The 21447-nt window shown below is 37.9% G+C and overlaps 1 protein-coding gene across 7 annotated transcripts in view; it reads right to left on the bottom strand.

Annotated features, from left to right (window-relative positions):
• Nucleotides 1-21447, bottom strand: part of psip1a (PC4 and SFRS1 interacting protein 1a) — a 33832-nt gene that overhangs the window by 11549 nt on the left and 836 nt on the right. For 3 of the 7 annotated variants that reach the window (XM_088924672.1, XM_088924663.1, XM_088924680.1), the window contains exons 2-10: nucleotides 21113-21206; nucleotides 17190-17266; nucleotides 11968-12106; nucleotides 10034-10138; nucleotides 7019-7081; nucleotides 5155-5218; nucleotides 4745-4862; nucleotides 3227-3440; nucleotides 2643-2764 (exon numbers count right to left, since the gene is read on the bottom strand). In XM_088924672.1, coding sequence (XP_088780798.1) covers nucleotides 2643-2764; nucleotides 3227-3440; nucleotides 4745-4862; nucleotides 5155-5218; nucleotides 7019-7081; nucleotides 10034-10138; nucleotides 11968-12106; nucleotides 17190-17266; nucleotides 21113-21184 — 974 coding nt within the window. In that variant the 5' untranslated portion in view covers nucleotides 21185-21206. The remainder of the gene's footprint in view (nucleotides 1-2642; nucleotides 2765-3226; nucleotides 3441-4744; nucleotides 4863-5154; nucleotides 5219-7018; nucleotides 7082-10033; nucleotides 10139-11967; nucleotides 12107-17189; nucleotides 17267-21112; nucleotides 21207-21447) is intronic. The other 4 variants (XM_088924695.1, XM_088924687.1, XM_088924713.1 and 1 more) reach the window with 2 other exon arrangements.

The raw sequence follows: 21447 nt of genomic DNA, 5'->3' as shown, positions 1-21447 counted from the left end.
ATTTTCATCATGCATTCAACAAGGTATGAGCTAGTCTGGGCATAGTTATGTCACCGTCATTAAAACTTGTCCCAGTATCAGTCAACAGCCAGGTGGATGCAAACCTTTGCCGTAAATCACTACGATAAGATTTTTTTTTTTAAAGTTGAAATTTGAATGTGCTAATGATTTTAGAAGATGAAGCCAAAAGAAACACAATCAAAAGAAGCCAGCATATCACTTGTTCAATAAATTTAAAAGGTAAACGTTTATTAAGCAGCATTTACAGACATGATCAAATGACATTTCAGCCAAATGCAGATTTCAGAGATATTGGTTTATAAAAAAATCCATTGAGCAGCACAACCTGCCGCTCAATAGAGAAGGAATGTTAAAAGCCTATTTTTTCCCATTTTGAGTGGAGGTAACTTTGCATCTCAAAAGGTCCTTCATTTAATAGCAAAGGCCATGTGAAGTTTGGTATGATGCAGCCATTTAAATAAACTGGTACTGTATTGGGTTGTGACACTTTCAAGTATGCATTAAAAGTCACAATAAGATTTATATCTTTTTCATATGTCAAGACCAAAATTACTATGATTTGACTAAACATGGTAAATTGGGATTACTGTTGCATCCGTAAATTTATAAAATAAATTATCCTTCAAATCCTGCATCATAACCTGCGTCTTACTAGAAAAGGAATGTGGTCGCCTTCATTTTAATTATTTTTTTGAAACAGTGGAGGTAACTTCGCATCACCTCAAAAGGTCTTTTCTCTGTTTAATGGCAAAAGCCAGGGCTCAAACAGGGGAACTGTTAGTCACTAAGGGTGAACAGAATATGCCTTGGTGATCATGAATTAATTCATATTTGTGACCAGAGATTGTGGGGGTGTGCATATCAGATTAAAAATAAAACACGGTTTCACTATGAGGAAAGCAACCCTTCATGAAACATTGGACATTCATTTTGTGAGGCTGTAGCTTGAAGTTTGATACCTGTTGACAAAATTCTGTGGCTTGTGTAGTCCAGTGCAACTTTGATACTATAGTTGTGGAACATGACGTTGAGGAAGAACTTCTTCGACCCATAAAGAAGAGAAATCAGACCTTGATTCTTCATTACCAATTCCATTAACTGGAATGTCAAAAAAAAGTATATGACAGAAGGGACTTACAAGACAGTGGGCCAACAGAATATCAGAACTGACTGGTTGCAAGGCTTTGTTGTCATTTTGGATTTTTCTAAAAACATTCATCTTGGTGTAGCAGCCACGATGGATGACCCCATTATTGTTAAAAGGTACTGTGTCTTGCACCCCTGAATCAATGCATCATTTGGTAAACAATCACAGCAACATTTCCTTTAGTGCTAAAATGTCATCGTAGAAAACAAAAAGGCTAATCTGGTCAGTCAAATTACACTCATTTGCATGACATGTTGGAAGACCACAATTTTAAAATCTGCACCTCTCTGAAATTGTTGAACAAATTAAAGTAAAACTAAGCAAAACAGAATCACACTAACGTCCTACAACCTGTCACATCAGGTACGACCAAGTACTAAGTGCTTTCCTGGGCCCTGTTTAATGACTAAACCTATAGTAAAGATGGTATGATTCTAACACTGAAATTATATAGTAACGATAACCCAAATTACTTACAACACAACTTTATACACAAAAATAAAACCTATATACTCAACAGGTGTGTCAATTTTAGATCAAGGGTTTGACATATACATAAACTCAAGCAAAGTATGGTTATCATGTCTGCAAGAACCGCTGCTTGATTTTTATGTGATCCACAAACGTTTTGTGCAAAAATTGATTTTTGTGTTCCATTCATGAATTTATCAGCTGTTTCACAAAGGCTTGCAGAGCAGTCTGCTTTGTACTCACTGCAATGTTTTAGCATTAATCATCATGTGATAAAACACCTGTTTACCTCTTTCTAGAGATTATAAATTTGTAGACTCTTAAAACTATCAAGATAAAAAGGACAATTCCTGGCCACATTATGCATCATATTCCCTAATTAGATTTGTACCATCTGCAACTGGATTGCTAAGCGCTCGAAGATTGAAGCTGCCACTTGCAGGTTGTACTATAAGCAGTATCTGGGGCACAAAATCTGTAATTGAAGGGATACAGAGCTTAAATCTCTGTCATTATCAATGCTGAATTTGGAAGACACAGCACAGCAAGTCACTGCAGCTTTGCTGTAATATTAACAGCATGTCATCTCACAAAATGTTGATGTACATAAAATATTTTAACTACTCATTTTAGGGAGCTTCTAGTTTGCTTTCCCTTAAGGAAAATGTTTCAATTTTTTTTTACATTTTTGGTATTATCAAGAACATGGTTCGAAGATATTTCTTCAAATACTGCATTTGGTAAACTGATTTCCATGTAACATTGGAATATGAAATACTGGGCAACTATCTGTCATCAGCAACTAATGTAGGAGATATGAACATTTTTTTTTAATAATTTCAGTGGTGAGCATCACTGAGACAAAAAACTTGCTATCCCTCCATCAATGTGACATGGAAATCACTCTGGAGAACCTAGTCGAGGTACACAGAAATCAAGAACTATAGTAAGTATTCCCTAAAGGATAGAGAAATGATTAGCCAGACAAGGAAACCACACTCACTCAGTAGCCTTCTGGTCCTCCTGTTTGCGCCGCCTCTCATCTCTGTCCATCTCTAAGGAGTCCTGTTGCGATTTCAACAGATTGCGCCTTCTGGCTGCCGAAAACCTGTCATTCTTGTTTTTCTGTTCATTTATTTTTTTTAAAAAAGCAAAGGAACATTGGAATCCACCCACGATTCATTCATCTCTTATGTGCAGGTGCAAACTGCATTTAAACCACTGTTATAAACATATAAATAAAGGGAGAATCAAGGCTCCATTGTCTTTATTAATCTGAGAACTGTATGTTTTGAGATCTACATCACAAGCTACGGCTCTTGTGTGAGTTTGGTTCTCACTGTAATAAAAAACATTATAACGCAACTGACACAACATTATAACACAACTAACACAATACAATTAAAGGCTTTACAGTAGTGTAGAAAAGATAAAACGTATCACGTACATAAAAAAGCAACAGCTCACAAAATCAGTGTTTAGACATAATTCAAGCCAATTGTCTTTGTATGTGGTAACTCAGATTGGCCAACAGTTAAGGCCCTGCCGGGGCTCCTGGCCCTTCAGGAAAGACTGTTCTCTACTTGCCTCCTCATCTTCCTCCGACTCAGACGAGGTTTCTCCTTTTGCATTTTTCCTCCGTTTGGCCTCAGGCTCTTTCTTACCATTGGCCTCCTTGGATTTTTCTTCTTCTTTCCTTTTTCTGCCATCAGTTTTCTTTTCCTCCTCCTCTGGCTTCAGGCTTTTGGCAGACTTCTCTTCTGGCCCTCGCTTCCTTTTCTTGTCTGCCTCACTGGAATCCCTGACAAAACAAAAATACAATAACTTAAAATTTACTCAAGACACTTTGGCCTCTGGCTGCAAACTGTGTCTTTTTCTTAAATGTTTCAGTTTTTCCTTTGTGCCAAAATTACTGTATGGTATATGTCAATGAAGAAAACTCAATTAAAGAGGGAGTTTTTTCTTAGAGGAATATTACAGACTACAGTAGGTAACTTTGGAAGCATCTATAAGAATTTAGATACAATGGTATCTAAATTCCTAGCAAGGGTAATGCCTAGCTAGTGTCAGCATTTCCACTTCTTAGAGCTTTAAACTCGGGGATGTTTACCGGGCTGAGCTAGGTGTGAGAAACATTGATCAAAAGAATCCTGTAGTTTACCTAATTACACGATTCCCTCACGACTTTTCATCACGGTTCCCAGTCCTATATTGCGACGCAAAATTACCACGAGGTCATTTCATTTTGGCAGCCAATCAACGTGGAGCACACCGGAATAAGAGGAGGAGCACCGCACAAAAGTAAACAAACATGAAACATCAAACAGACATCTGTGCTGGCTCCAAAGTTCGACAAGCCTCTCCCCCATTTGCACAGTCCAAAACACTCGCTTTCCTTCTTTCAATGCAGCCGCATTGTATAAATTTTACTTCCGGTTGAGCGCTCAGTGGCTGTGACTGTCGCAGACACAAGAGCATACCCCTACGACTTGCCGCTGGCTACAAGAAAATCAAACCTGTTTGATATTCAAACAGATGTCAAATTGATGTTGAAAGGTACTCTTGCAGACCAGACATCATCAGAATACAAGAAATCCTAAATACTGCCAACTTAACCACATTTTCTGACTCCACACCAGGATAAAATGTAAATCCATCTTTTATTCTGGTGGTACACCACCCATTCATCTCATCTCCATATTCTTGATTTTCAACTGTACTACGGCTGAAAGGGGATGTCTGTCATTTTAATTTTAGAACAATGTTCAACATCAACAGCTTTACTGTCCAAGACAAAGCATGGGTGACAAACCAATGATATTTTACCATAAACACGAAGGGTACGGTCTAGATTGCTTCCGAAAACAGATTCCTTTAATACATGAATATGTAGGTTCTTTACTTATTCCAGTTATACCATGCTTGTCATGCTAAATGGATGCTCGGCAGAACTGGAAAGATTATTAGGACTGAAGGTACAACTGACAGAGCGAAATAGAGGCGAATTCTAGAAGCAAACCGGTTCTTCAGCAAAGATTTCACCTTTCAGTGGGACAATGATCCAAAGTAAGTGCAATGTGTTAAGAGAGACTGTGGAATAGTTACATTTCACTTCCAGAGCTGCGGGGATCAGTGGGGGCCATCTGCTGCTGCTGTTGTAATAACAGCATCTTCTCTGCCTTTGGCTTCCTCCCTCTGCGCTTGGGAGTGGGTACCTCACTGCCTACAGGAGGGCAGACAAATCAATACTTTCTCTTCCCAACACAGCACTGTAACTTCCCCCCCAGCATTCCAAAACCTGAAACCGCAGCATTCGTATATTTTATTGATAGGTATCTGAGACATTACCTGAATCAAAACAATCAGCACTGTTCACTTGTTTTCGCATTGTACACAAAAGTTAAGAACAAGCTGCAAGCTAACTGTACAACATACTAATCCTTAAAAACAGAAACAAAAACTGAAAACTAGTATATACAAGTCACAGTTAAAGCATGCTCTTCTAGGTGAGTTACCTGGAGGGCTTGAAGTTGGGCTGGTAGGGATTTCCTCTTTCTCCGAGTCTTGTTCCACTTCACTCTGTAAAGACATTTTAATTATAACAGGCTGCGACTGACTGATTTTCAAAATGCCATAACAAGAACTGTCATGGCAGAATGAACTGCACCATTTTGAAAACAAAAGGTAATAGCTCACCTTCCATCCATACAATCAGGGCAATGCTAACTTGCCCTTATTGTATAAATCTAAATCTTTCTTCAGGTCACTAAATACCAAGTGCCATAATTATGCATGCAACTCCTTTTCTTGGCCTCTGAACTGGAAATTTTCAAAGTTTTTTACATGACCTTTGCATAAATAAAGTATGATACAGTATATCTGTACAGTTTTTTACCTTTGCCTGGTAAAATACTGTAAGGCCACATGCTCTAAAAGTTATTTGAAACAAGTCAGAAACAAAGTTGAAAGAGCAACAGAAAGTATCTTAAAGGGAGAGACGACATGAACAGAACTAAAATTGAGATTTTAAAACCCCAAATAAAGTCACCCGAAAGTAATTTCTGTGCACCCAAAGCCTGATAAAAATCAAACCTTGTGATATTCTACAGAACCAAGCACTAAGAAGATAACAAGGTCCCTACAGTTGAACTTCAGCTCCTGTATCAGGCCCATAGCTGACTCTGGTATCACTCGTAACCTTACTTTTTAAAGAATCTTAACATTAAAGCTCTTACTTTTTGAAAAAAGATTTTTCCTTTCCTCAAATTGAACAACTTTTCAGCCTAAAAATATTTTTTTCAGTTACATCTATTGAGTCAGATTTGCATCAAACCCCTTCATCAAAACTAAGACACAACATTAGCAACACTACCCGCTCCTCAACAGCACCCCTTCCACTACAGTCGTTCATTCATACTAATGCAACTGCTTCTCAGTCAAGGATAATTTCAATACTTAGCAGTCTTGGATCACGCCACAAAACCTTATCATTATTGCTTACAAAGTGCAAAAGAGTGAGAATCGAGTAGATATTTATATATTGTAGCCACTCAGTGCAAATATTAAAATAATTTACCAGCTGTCAGTTAGCTACAGCACAGAGCTCTGTTGCTCTGTGAATATAAGGCTTCAATTCCCATAACTATTCCATATAATTTAATAAATTTACATTTTGCCTCCATTTTGTGGCTTGGGAATGGCAGTTCCATAAATTTTCACATACACAAGCCGTTGATAGGGCACTTCAAATTCTGTCCACATCTGATGATACAGTTATCAGATTTTGAAACTGCCACATAAACCGCTGACATCAAATTTGGGATCCGGGTCTCCTCCCCCATACTCCAATTCCAGGTCATCAAATCAGCTAAATCTGTCCAGGTACATTTTGATCTTGCCATCTCAAAATTAGCAATTAGATTACAGTATTCTTGAGGCAGTAAATGTAAATGGCAGTTGTATGTGCATTGTTGTAATTATTAGGTCTTGGCTAACAAAGTAAATCATTACCAACACTAAACGTTTAATAAAATGGCTTGAGGTGACAGCCCGTGTTAAAAATGGGTTCTGCTTTGACAGTAAATCTGTACATCACCATTCATCACCAGAACTTCAAATTCTTTAATGTGTCAAACACATGCTGATGGAAAGCACTGAATCGAGTTCCATTCCGAATAGAAATCCTTCCAACATTTCAGAAAAACGCAATTTATAAGGAGGAAAGCCCAATCGCAAAGGTATCTTATCTTTGCTCTGGAAACTGTATTCCAAATCTAATATTGCTGAATCCAGTCATAGAGGCATCCATATCCAACATGTTGTGTGCAGACAGACTGGTTTATGGGAACACTTGATGATGATGCCAAATGAGATTTTTACCTTTTTCTTTCTCCCTCTCTTGGCTTTTACTGGAGTTTCTGGAGTTCCCTTTTGTGCTGTATCCTAAACAAATGTGAGATAGGAATTAGCGTACCCACTCAGGAAAAATACTCATTTATACGCATTACAGAATGCTGGAACACACAGAAGAGCTCCTTTGAGTTGAACCTGATGATATCATCTACAAGTGTGTATAAGTGTATGAGGTGAGGCACCAAATTGCACACCTTTTTAAGAAAAGTTTACCCTATTACACTACAATATCTGTAATAACTGCTCGTGAGGTACATGTAAAAATTCGGATATCAAGAACATTCCGAAACACCTTCACTAATCATAAAATGACAAATCAAGAAGGGGAACCAAAGGTCTTTGCTAACACTAGCAAAAACTATTGTAACGTCTACTGCATTGTGTCAAAGTGGGTTCTACAATAGCTCAGATATAGAAAAATATTTTCTCATTTATTTGAACACTTGGAAGTTAAACGATACTTCAGAAAAATAAACTGAATTTCAAGGAAACCAAACTGTGAAAACAGATTGATTTCCATGAAGGCACTGACATTCTCATTCATTTATTTTAGACTAAAGTACTATGATAGTAAAATCAGGAAGCTTAAACAACTGCAGTACAAATATTATTGACAACATGATTACACCAAAATGATTACAAAACATCTATGCTTTTAACAAATCCTAAAGAATATTTGTAATTATACACCTGTCAAGCTTTGGACTAATCCAACACAGGCACTGGAAATACAAAATTAAATGGTTTTTGTGTGCCACCTAGTGGATCCCAGTCATACTGCATGTATTCTAAAAATAAGCCAATCTTGAACAGAAAATGCTGGCAATAAATCGTATTCAGCCAACTAGAAGAAAACTCAAGTACAGCCAAAAACATCCAATTTAAGACTTGTTTATTACCTTCTATTTGAAAAGGATAAAATTAAATGGACATTTTTGGACTCTTCAAAATGGAATACAGGATCTTAAAAAAAAATAAGACACTTATCCCTTCCCACTGTCATCACTTTTAACCATGCAGGATTTTAATAAAATGTGTTGCTTCTAATGACATTTTCACTTTGATTAACAGTTTTTTAAGATGATATTGAGCAACTTCAGGTAGTACTTCAGGCAGTATTTTGAAATCAAAACTAATTTTCTTCACATTTCATTTAGGTTTCCACAGCTATAAATCATAATGCAACAGACATTTTTATCTGGGGAAACAGCGACCAAGAAGTTTCCTGGGGAAAATTATAGATTGCATTTGCAAACTGAACTACTTCCTGTGGCACTACGACCATAGTCAAGGAAGTTGTGCTATTCCAAGGTTAAGGGGGAACTGCAGTCCCAGTTTCTCAGACTGGTTATCAAATCCTAATAACAAAAATCATTAACTGATGTTTTCTCAAAATTCTTGAAATTGTGCAAAATTGTGAACTTTGTGAAAGTACTGTATGGTTGCCATGTTGATGTTGGCGGACAAACTGTTGGTCTCGCCATAGTCGAGAGCAATAGTCTGCAAACTGTGTTGTGAAAGACGCCCTTCCTGCTCACTAATATTGTGAACCCACATGTATATTTTAATCGCTGCCTCACTGTCAAGCATTTGGCTGTTCAGAAGGTAAAGGTCACACACAAAAAAGAACTGGATCAGCAGAAAATCAAACTGTTTCCTTTGCCAATGACTGTTACAACTAGCCAAGAGATGGGTAATAAACATGGGCATACTTTTTGACTAGATTCAGAGCGTAAGATCGATAAAGCAGACATTTCACCTCGGAAATGTCCAAAGTGATCTGCATGCCGAGTTAACAAGTAGTAATTGTTGGCAAAACTGTCTTAAAGTCGATATCTCGGATTGAGATCAGTTGCACCAATTCAAATCAGCTGTTCAAACGATGCCACAGACTATAGCGCAGCAACCCCTGCTAGAATCTTCCTTTCAGGTGTGATTTACCATAAAATGAACACCAATGTAAATGACAGTACTTTTGAAATACATGAAAATGCTCATGTCACCTTGTATGTGTTGGTTTCATGAAAATATTTTAAATTAATAAAGTAGCAAAATTCATTTGGTCTAAAACTTGCATACAGTGAAACAGGGCCGCTTTTGCGTCACCAAGTGTTGTTGCCTCGTTCTTAATTGCAGACAATGACGGCTCTCGTAATGTAAACTGGAGGTTGTACACATTACCATGTCCTTGGTAGTTTCACTGTGGATTAAAATGCATTCATCATTGCCAATTCATTATACCCCCAACATGTAAAAATAGTGTTGTGGCTTCCCTCTAGTGAGATACATGCACCTTTTAAAGACTCCTCTCTGAAGGCATAAATTTGAACAATTTAGCTTCCCCTACTTTTTTTCCCTAACTTTTCAGAGAATTCTTCTACACTGGCCAAATCCAAAAGAAGGATAGCATCAGGGAACAGAAAGGAAGGAAGGAAACTGCCCAAGATTTCTGTATACAAAAGTCAGGAAGATTTACCACCCAAAGCAGAAAACATCAATGAAACGCATTTCCACTTTTGTTTTTCTTGTGGTGCAATGTAATGTCCAACCAAGATTTACACCTCCAAGATCTATATAAATTGGGACCTACTTTTAGGTTTCCAAGAAGCTGTGTTTTAACTGTGGAATCAGAAATTTCTTTAAATACCAAAAGTATTCAAGAAAATCGCATTGCTACAGAACACTGAACTTCTTGGAAAGTATTTCACTCCTTCAAAAAAAAAAAAAGACTTGAATTATCACATTTTTCAAGAATGACATGTTTCTCAACAGAGAAAGTGAAGTCCGTGCAAAATGAATAATGTCTAGTTTAGGTATGTTAAAATAAAATAAGTTAGAGCCACCAAATCAGTGTGAATAATGTTGCCACATCTTAATTTCACATTGCATGCCTTTTTTAAAGTAGTCAAAATGTGGTGAAACTCTTTCATGCAGAAAAAGTTATTTGATTCCAGCGCACCCAAGAGCATGCAATGTACGTACATCGGCAGACTCGGGCAAGAGCTCCGAATCTTCCATGACCCCTTCGGTCTCCTCTTGCTCACCCTCAGCGTCAGCCACAGCCAAGCGAGCACGTTTAGCAGGGACCTGAGACAATACCAAACACAGTGGGCCCCACCTTGGGTTAGTGCAGTACAGCCAAGCACAGCTCTCTGGCTCAGAGAACAAGCGATGTGCCCGACTGGCTTAATGGTTCATTAAAAAGCATTTCAGTCTCATTCCTCTCAAGAGTTGTACCGGGTATATTGTGTTACAGGACACAACGAATACCACCCATGGAAAACCATCTTTTTCTTGATCCATTTTCAAGACCCATTTCATGATTGATCTATGTGTGCAACTGGAGGACTTGATCTTGGTGTCTGCCATAATGACAGAATGTACTCAGTTTTCCAGTAACTTCAGTTTTCCCCCCACATATTCCACATTCAGAAAATCACACATTTTCTGGAAATTTGTGAACAGACACCACCGTCATTAATAGCTGAATTAATACAAGCTCTGTTGGTCCATGTTAACATCTCTTATTTAAACAAAAACAAAAAGAACAGACTATTATTGTCACTACTGCAATAAAACACAAAGTAAAACCCTGACCTGCTTTCCAAATAAAACAACTGATGACCAAAATACAATGGGGAGATTCAAGACATCTCTAGCAAACTGAACCTGCCATCAAGTCGCTTCATAATTGGTGGGAAGAATCAAAAATAAAGATTCATTTCAGGCTTAACTTCCAATTTCCTGCTTGCAAACTATGCCCTCCCTTACATGGAAGATTTCCTTTTCCGTGTCTTCTCTTCCTCCTGTCTGAAACAAACTTCTTTCCTGTCCTAGTTCCCACTGGCCTCATTGCACTGTTCTGCAGAAACTGGGTGTTTGCAACTATAGAGTATAATGGAAAATGGATTTGACCTGAAAAAACTGTTCATGTGGCTATAATTGTGCAGAAACAAAAATGTTCAGATAACAATCTCACATTAATAACAGGACCATCTAAAAACTATTATATACCTCATGTTAATCTCAATGGGTACTTTCTTTCTGGAATATTTTAGAATAAGCACTTCTTGCTAAACTTGCATGATTATATAAAGCAGACATGGTTTTGCACTGGTTAGCATTGCTGCCTAACATTGCTGTGCTTCCTCCCACATTCCAAAGATACACTGCTAGATTAATTGGCTTCTAGTAAAACTGGCTCTAGTGTGACTGTGCACTTTTCCTTGTCTTTGTGTGCCCTGCAATGGACTGGTGTCCCATTCAGGGTGTATCCCCACCTGGTGCCCTTTGCTTGCTGCAACCCTGCAGTGGATAAAACATGTTAGAAAATGGATATTTAAAGTCAAGATCTTTCACAACAGATCAGAAAATGTCACCGAAATCTCTCTTTGGACTTGTATTTCTGGATCCTTTGTTTTTTACAGTGTTTGAAGTGCACAGTCCAAGCCTTCAACCCAGTTCGGTCTCAGCTGTTCCCATTTCATTTATCTTATTTGTAATACTGGAGCTGCTTGTTGGGAGCTAGGCATTTGCTCTTGTACTGACCTGGGGCAAAGCAGCAGTCCCCATCACTCTATGCTACCTCCACTATTTTTAAACTGTATCATCGGAGAATATGGGTGGTTCATCCACCAATGGGGAGCAAGGGTAGAGAATGAACAGGTTCAATGAACTGGGAGCAGAAAGTAAGGCAGCAGAGGAGGAAAGCAAGAGGCAAGAGGAGATTTGCATTGTATTAAATAAAGCAATTAAGTACAGACTATTAGAAATTACACAGAAGTACATTGTTTATTTTCAGGCCTTTAAATCACCTATTGTCATGTCTGGAGATCTATTAATGAATCGGCTCCTGACACCTGAGGAAGATGGCACTTTTACACAAATAAAATACAGAAGCGTTAAGAAACCCTTACCTTTTGCCCAGACAGCTCGACTTTAGGATTATTCTCAATCTCCCAGAGTCCTTCATTGAAGCCCTTTCTTTTGTTAGGTTTACCATATTTTTCTTTGTTTGGCAGGTAAGGAAAGATGTCTTTGGGGCCCAAGAATGCACTGCAAAATTAAAATGTGGAAAAGAATTAACTATATTAAAAAAACTTCAACTTCTGACAGTACAAAGGATGGGCATTAAAACAGAACCAATCATTCTCTGAAAATACCACATATTGAAGAGCTTGACTAGGCTCAACCTACAGCATTTTCCAATATATCACATCTGAGAGGCATGCCACCATTCTACCAAAACAGGCCCTAGCCTGTACTCCTCCAGGAACACCAAAAAGAGAAACGGACATAACTCATTCCTACAGACAGTCAAATTGAAATACCTCAGTACACCTGAGGTGACTTGAATTCCCCTTAAACATGGTTTAAAAGTTGCCTCTCCAAGTATCTAGCTTCACCCATTGCACAGCTGACCAATTTACTATGCAAGAAAGCAACTATTTCAAACCTTTGTGCTAATAAAGAATCCACTGATGCCACTGTAACACTTGATAATATACTAAAAACACTAAAGAAAAAAATAGGAAAGTTAATATTTGAAATATAAAACACTTGAGACAGGAGCAGATCAGTTATGGGGCAAAAGTTTTTCAGACTATATACAACCAAAATACACTCGTTCAATCTTACGTTCTAGACAATAATCTCAGATAAGCTCATTTAAAACTAATTATCGGATGGCACAGTGGTTTGCAGTGCTGCCTCACAGTGCTGGGATCCAGGGTTCAATTCTGGACCTGGGGCCCTATCGGAGTGGAATTTTTTATGTTCTCCCTGGGTTTTAAGTAGGTTTCCTCTATGTACTCCCATTTTCTCCCACAGTCCAAAAACCCTGGACTGGTAGGTTAATTGGCTTCTTGAAAATCATCCCTAGGTGTAAGTGTGTGCGTCTGCACTGCGATGGACTGGTGTCCTGTCCAGGGTGTACCCTACCTTGTTCTAGATGTATGCTGGGATAGGCTCTGGCTCCCCCACAACCCTGACTTACAAGAAGCGATAAGAAATCGTATGGATGGAAAACAAGCCATCTTCCGGTAGTACTTTTCCCCCTCTATGCACCTGTTTTGTCACTGTTGAAAACCAGTCACCCTTCGATTATTTTCAAAAGCACAACTGTGCAGTTTTGGAAACTTGTATCATGAAAAGGGCAGTTTTACAACACAAGCATACCTATTCCTGGCAAACAGTGCTTAAATACATTATGATACCAGGAGTCATAAAATCTAACAGCCGTTTATAGTTCACATTGGGAGTGCACTATTCAAGGCCTTCCTCAGAAAATGTAAAACAATGAGAAGCTTTTATTTAGGTGTTTAGCTACAGGTGGGTTAGGAGACAGGAGAACACAGATAATCAAAGGAGGTTTCTAGTGGGTTAAAAGGAACAAGTTAAGGTTTATTCTATGCTAAAAAGATAACAAAAACATTTCAGCTTCCAGTGTCCTACATGAACTACTTCCAGTGGTTTACTCTGGTTAACCATAATGAAGGATAAATATCAACAACCATAGACACAGCATAAATTCAGAGACAAAAAAGAGAGCGAGAGAATGAACACTCTCTTCTTCTTCTTTCCCAAAGTTTGGGCCACAAGAGAGGACATTATTCCGATCAGTCCTGGAGACTGGATTCTAGCGATGAAATCTGTTCATTAACATAAAGAGCTTGCTATCTAATTGTAGGAAGATATTTTTTTCCTGAATTGTGGATCAGACTAAAAATATTATCTCCAAGTTTCTATTAATGCATTTTTTTAGAATAGGAAAATAGATTTCCCTTCAGTTCTTGGCAGGTTGCAGGAAGGAGATTAAGTCCTGAGTAGCTTTCATTTAGTTTGATACAGGTTCTTCTCTTTGTGGCCTGTTTAGGTAGCACTGTTTTCAGATTACAGGGAATTGTGAGTTTCTGGGGTTACAGGATTCTGAAACCGAGATACACCCACTACCAGAGTTACGTAAGGGTTATGTAAAAACCTAAGGAACCGAACCCATATCTTACAGAAGTCAGAAACAACCCTTTCGTAGCCATTGCCTGAACACATACAATTACCATTCATGATATTATAGCAATCCTCTCTTATTTGCCCTGGCTGTGTCTGAGTGAGGAAGGAGGGACAGGACAGCAGAAGCACAGGCTGACCAAGGGTTTATCGTCCTTTAATGATAAACACGTATCTGTGAATCACTGGGTGAGGGGGTCAGAGAGCAAGACTATCAACAGACTTACAATTCAAGACATAACCGTCTGCCATTTATTTAAGAAATGAAACAATTATGAATGCAAAAGTTCCTGGTATTAGAATAACTACACATCACATCTAGCACACTCTTCAAATATAAGCAGTAGATTAGAATTACTTAAATTGAGAACAAAAAGCAGTATATTTAGCAGCCATATCACCCTGCAGCTCACAACTGGCAACTCACTGAAGCTAAAAAGGTATGAGCCTGGTCAGTACCTGGATTGGAGACCTCCTGGGAAAAACTAAGGTTGCTTCTCGAAGAGGTGTTAGTGGGGCCAGTAGGAGTGCTCACCCTGTGGTCTATGTGGGTCCTAATGTCCCAGTATAGTAACGGGGACACTATACTGTAAAAAGGTGCTGTCTTTTGAATGAAACATAAAACTGAGGCCCTGAGTCTCTGTGGTCATTTCAGGAGCGGTGTAACCCCGGCATCCTGGGCAAATTTCCTATTTGCCCTTATAAATCAAGGCCTCCTAATAATCCCCATCTATGAATTCACTCCCCACTAATAGCTCACTTAGGTGCCTCCCTGACAATTACAATAGATTACTTAAAATTTTCAGAGAAAAAGCACAAGACAATATGCAGACGTTACCGTGCAAGTGAAAAGATCAGGCTGAAGTGTAAAACAGATACCTCTGGGAGGCTGGTAGCAACTCCATGCTATTCATTCATCAGAACTGTCAAGACACCTAACTGTTCTGTTTTTGTAACAGCATACAAACATGATGATTACGAACTCAAAATAATAAAATAAATATATATTATTTAATAAATTCCTTTTTAATTGGTCCACATTAATAAAATGATCAAAAAAATTTACATACAGAGCTTCAGAGATTTTTTCTGATGGAATTATACATGTAACTGACCAATGGGACACTTAAAACATGCCTATTTTACACCTACAAGGAGACTTACGTTTTATTAAACATGTAATAAAAAATTAAAATGTATAAGAAGACATTTTTATTCCACTTGACAAGACAATAATGTATTTTCAAGAGTTTGACAATCAACGGTTAATCAGAAACTTGAAGACACTTTTCAGCCATTATGTTGTACTTGATAATTATCAATTCAACAATTAGGGAATTTCATTCAATATATGACCTATATATATATAGTATAATGACTGGAAGGGTTACTAGCTGACTACCCCTGCCATGAGGTAAAGATAACGTTCCCCTCTTTTATGGATGATAAAGCTCAAATAGAACTAAAATTTAATTGCATAAAAAAAAGATTTGTTTAATCAAAGGTGAGGGATCATGCTATACAAAAAGAAAACCCTTATCCGATTACCTGTCCTGACCCCTGTTGTATGTAAAATAATCTGAAGGAAAACCACACAAACAGAAACAGAGCAGCTAATGGATTGGCTGCTTCATCTGTGAACACAAATCATACACATCTGATTGTTAGCAGGTTTTATTTAAAACAGCAAAATCAAAACATTAAGAGGGTAGAGGATGTTTTGTAACAATCCTGTTTATTATATGTCAATAAATAAGACACTGAAATCATTTAAAAATATGACTGGTTTAAAAAACCTGCAAAAGGGCCAAATCACCTGTCAATAACTATTCAGTCAGTGGAATCTTTCCCAAACTTTGACTGACCGCATTTCAAAACTCTGGCAGTATCACTAGAGCATTGACAAAATAATTAAGAACAATGCAAAACCGCAAAAACAATATTGAGGTGTTAATTACTGAACACAAACAACTACAAGCATTTTTGGATCATATAAAGTACTCCATTATCGGTTGTTTCACAGATCTCTTTGATCTGTGGACCTCGTCATTCCATACAGCATAAGAACAGAACCTTAAATGATCTGCAGAAGGAACAATTCTTTTATTTAAAAAAACCACTATGGCCTTCAGCATTTTACAAAGCAGAACATTAGTCAAATGAAATGCGGATTGAAACTGAGCCCATGGATTTAGGTGCACATCAGTGAAGACCCATGACCCCAATGCGTAATCTGCAGAGAACAAGTCTCACAAGACATTTAGGACAACGAAATTTAAAATGCCTTGGATTATGTAGCATAGACACAGAAAGCCATGTCAAAGAGTCCCCAAAGCAAGCAAACACTACGGCTATATCAGAAATGCGTACATTTCTCTGAACTTCAACGAACATTAGCCTGACTTTACTTTCTGTGCATGTGCAGAACCTATAAATTTCTTCACCAGCTCAGAAACTATTTTAGCAATATCTTAAAGAACTTTGAAGGACGTGCATCACAGACCACGACTTACTAATCTTTACTTACTCATTTCAAATACACAAGATACAGGTCTGTGTTAAAGTCACAGGCCTAACCGTTACCGAAATTGTTCTGAGATAATCACCAAAAAGGAGAAAGCCTACTCATCTTCAAACCAACAATCACATGAAGTGTACCCAAAGAAAACATGCCTACTGCGGAACGTGTCTAGTGGATTTCATCAACAGACTTTGCTCCCCAGGCAATTACTGCTGCTTACTTTCATTTCAGTTTTATAAAAATACCAAATAATGGCAAATGAAAGAGGCAGTTTAGTTTTTATTTTTTAAATAACTATACCATGATAAAATGTAATTAAAGAACAGGCCGGTAAAGTCTAGTACTAATGATTTTACAGCATCCAGTGCTGCAAGATGCTAGAGCAGTCTCTATTTTACAAATCGTGAATAATGAACCATTTTATTATTCAGTTTCAAGTTCAAGTTTCACAGTTTCAAGCTCAGAAATAACATTTCTCCTTAATACTACTGTATGCGTAACACCAGTTTCACAATTAAAATTAAAAAAAAATACTAGAAGCATAGCACATGGGTGTCTAATAATTTACGACCATTCTTGACCACTTAGAACTGTAAACTCTAAACTACTCACGTCTCATGAGTGCCAAAAAAAAATATAGGAAGTTTGGCATTGGATGGCTTCACAGCTCCATCAGGAACTTCATCAATCTAGAGAGAGAGGAAAAAAAAACAGTGGAACACACTCACAGTTCAGACAAGAATGTGTGAAAATCAAGACAATATCAAGAGCAAAAGCACACCTATGAGAAAAGGTCAACTTTAGTGGGAGGTTATCAATCCATTTTGCAGAGAAAAGCTTTCCAGACTGATTGTCCGCTATAACAAACAAGGTATCTTAAGCACAGATGATTAAATTGACTATTTTGTAAACACCTGCTTATTTTAGTACTATAGATAGACTGAAACCGGAAAATAGAGATCCCAAATCGAATTCCTATATGGGTAGATCACTCCAACTACACCATCTACTGCTTAAGACCTGAGTTACATACGTTTTTAATATGACTTTTCCCATATCTTTAATTGAGAAAAAAAAATATTCACTAGTTTACACACTACCCCCCCCCCCACATACACACATACAGCATGAAAGATTTAGACTATACATGTTCGGGCCTCTGAAAAGTGCACAACTGAATTATCTGCCCCTTTCCATACTCTTAGGCCACATGGTGTCTGCAGAACAGCATCTTCTGGAAGAGTGATTCAGCTCAGCCAGTTACAGGGGTCACACTGGCACAAAAAGCACCGACTGACTCATGTCCAGCCCAAGCCCCCCCAGGCACATGACTAATTTTGCACCTCATCACAGTCAGCATTGAAAAAGGTCCAAATGGCATTGTTTAGTTAAAATGACTCCGCCTTGGCCCCGAAAAAAAAACAATTTTAGTGGAATACATAAATAGTTTGATTTCAATGCGACAGCAATGTTTTTTAACCAACTATCCTGTGATCTGATATAAATCAAGCCCGTGTTGCTTGCTAGCAGCAATAAAACTGCACAACATTGAAAACAGCTATTCAATGAGTTAAGACCTGTAGTGCAAACCCCAAGATGATATACAGTTTGCGATCACAATTAAACCATTTTGTACTTCTTATTGTGTATTGTTGCAAAACTCTTCACCTTGCAATGATGTCCAGTTTTGTTGAATTTTAAAAAAGACAGACTTTCTAAAGTGAATACATATAATCACAACTTGGATGCTCAAACTGCATACTTTTATGGATGAAAGAAGTTAAAAGTAGGCAAACACTGTTTAAGAAATAAAAATCAAGAACTTAATACAAATTGATATTTGGCGGGAGCAACTACTGACTTTGCACAACAGAATTACACGCCAATTCTTCTGTATACATGTGCTTAAGTGCTGTCAAGTTGATTGGGGATCGCTGATGGACAAAAATTCTCAAGTCGGCACCAAACAAGGAAAATCACTTTCTTCTTAAGCCAGGTATTTGGTGATCCTTCAGGATTTGCCTGTTCTTCCCCCCATCTAAGTTCCCATCAGCCTTGACAGGCTTTCCAGGCTCTGCTGATGGGAAGCTGCCCTATAACACAACACTGCTACCATTCTTGACAGTAGGTAGGGTGCTGAGATATACCGAGTTTGCGCTATATATATATATAATGTAACACTTCAAATTTATATAAAGAAAGTTTCCATCCTGTCTCATCTGACCACAAAACATCTTGCCACATTTGTAGCAGTACTTTAATGTCCTCTTACAAACTAAATACAGGATCTAATATGGGCTTGCCACTCTGCTATACCAATCAGTGTTCTGGAGTAACCAGAAAAGGTTACTTACAAATATCTTTTCCCATCTCCACCATTAAACTCTGCACCAATTTCAAAGTTGACATTGGCCTCGCAGTTTCTTCACCTGACTATGCAGTTTGGAAGAACAGTCTGATCTAGGCATTATGTGGGTGGTACATTACACCTTGCACTTTTTATTGATCAGCATCTCCCCGCTCAAAGGACTATTCGATATCTCCAAAGATTTTTATATGGTTTTCTTATTCCGTAATTTCGAGAATTTATCCCCCCATATTGTTTTAAATGTCATCTTCATGGACTGTTTCATTGTAACTGAGAAATCCGATAGGTGCTTCTACTCTGAAATCATACGAACTACCGTTACTGCATACAGACAGAGGCCGTTGAACTCGCTATGCCACTCGTCCAGGTAATTTTGGGAAAAGTGTTGCATACCAATGCAACAAAAGTTTTTGCTGACATTTTACCAAAGGTGTGCAGTTTAAGCATTTAGGTTTTATTTCAAGGGAATATTTCTAATAAATGCCTTCACTTTTTCCCCAAACAAAATGGGACATCAGCCAATGAGTGTGAATACTTTTGTAAGGCACTGTGGACTGAAAATCTCATATGAACCCCTTTTAAGGGCTGTCTATTGTTTTCACTGTACTAAACCTAACATGACTGTATACTGCTACGTATATATTTACAAAGCAGTATTCTGCTCTTTATACTACCTTCCAAGTGATACTTATAAATCTACAGTATTGGTTTATATTCATCAACTTCACATCTTTGTAAAGGAATCCGATGTGGCAATGGTTTTCTATGGGCATCTACAGGGGCACTAAATGCCTGTTTCTGTTACAATTGCATTTATGAATTCCAGCACAAGAGCCCAGTCGGAAACATTCTATCTTGCATGACTACTGTGCTGGTAAGAAATAATTAACAAAGACTAAAATTTCAGCTGTGATGTTCTAAATATTAAAAACCAACTAGAAAAACACGTTACAAGAAAGAGCTGATACAACTGCCTATTAAGCTATTACAATGCATTACTGTGATCTTTCCAGGAAAAACTCTGTGTTTGCATTGGAAAACGTACTGGAGTTATAAACCTTGAATCCTGAGCTGAGCAGAATCAAACAACTTTTTGGACAAGTGTTAAGATTCCAGAACGTAGGTGGTATCCTTTACACAACAACAAGCTGTCCAAACCCCATCCTTGTCCTCTCATAGCAGAATAGCTGTACAATACATGAGGCTAACATTCACTTGACCATCATTCAATCATAATGACCACCTACATAGAAACTAACAGTATTTTTGTAATACATAAGGAAATTATGTTTTATATACCAGTTGTTCTCATCAGGATACAATCCACATTGCTTTCCAGCCACCCATGTTATTACATTTTATCTTTGTACATAATATTTTTTACTCCAAAGTTGATACTGAAAACAATTTGCTGAAGCATAATTGCATTTGGCTCCATTTTTGTGTTCTACACTTAAATCAGTATGATGTAAATTACATACATCATCCATCGTTGGTACAGACCAAACTCAAAATGACATATGCCAATACTTATACTGCATAGCAATCATCATTCAAAATACTGAATCCTAGACTTTGGTACTGAGGACTCCTGGTTTTGTCTGTTATTCCATCTGAAACAAGACTGCTATTTTCAATACCAAATAATAGCTTCTTTCTCCCACATGGGATTAGTTACAAAATACCACGAGCTGATCTTTCCAGTTGGTCAAATCTTGTTTGCAAACATTTGGACATTTTGATTTTGGATGTTCAATTCCATGATTTACTGACTTCATACTGACTGCTTGTCTGCTGGAAAACACCTGCAGCCAACTCATTACTTGTATGCATAGGAAAAAGTAAAGGTTTATTCCATGCTGAAAAGAGAAGAAAAGAAACAACGTTTCGGCTGTGGAGCCTTCTTCGGGTGTCCATTATGGACACCCGAAGAAGGCTCCACAGCCGAAACGTTGTTTCTTTTCTTCTCTTATCAGTATGGGATAAACCTTCACTTGTTCCTTTGCAGCTTACGCATGCTGACGCAGCTACCTACTTGAACTACAGAACTTGTATGCATACCCTCGCGTGTGTTTTGTATCCCAAAAATTGTAAAACCTTTTAGCTCGTTGGCTGAACCTTCTGAGCAGCATATTCAGGTTGGCGCTAAACGCATGAGCTTACTTACCCTGGCTGGCCAGTGGGGATAGCCTTTCATCTTGGCGAAAATCAGGTCCCCTGGTTTGAAATCTCGAGTCATCTTCGCTGGCTTCGCGGCGTCACTTTTAATTAAAAAAAAACCTTCCGTTGGAAGCAGGCATGTTTTAACCATAAAGTTTAGCGCGCTGTGGTGACATTTCTTCCTAAACAACAAAAGATTTTTTTTTGACAAAACCTTCGTATCAAGCTACGTATCAACTACGATCTTGCATTCTGCAACGTAAAAACAGCAACATTTAAACCCGAACGCCACATAATCTGTACAGTACTTCATAAAAACCCTTAACAAGAACGTGTCGAGAG

This window comes from Atractosteus spatula, chromosome 1 (genome assembly GCF_055471065.1).
Source record: "Atractosteus spatula isolate fAtrSpa1 chromosome 1, fAtrSpa1.hap1, whole genome shotgun sequence".
Taxonomy (NCBI): Eukaryota; Metazoa; Chordata; class Actinopteri; order Semionotiformes; family Lepisosteidae; genus Atractosteus; species Atractosteus spatula.
This window is presented reverse-complemented; position numbering and strand designations above follow the sequence as displayed.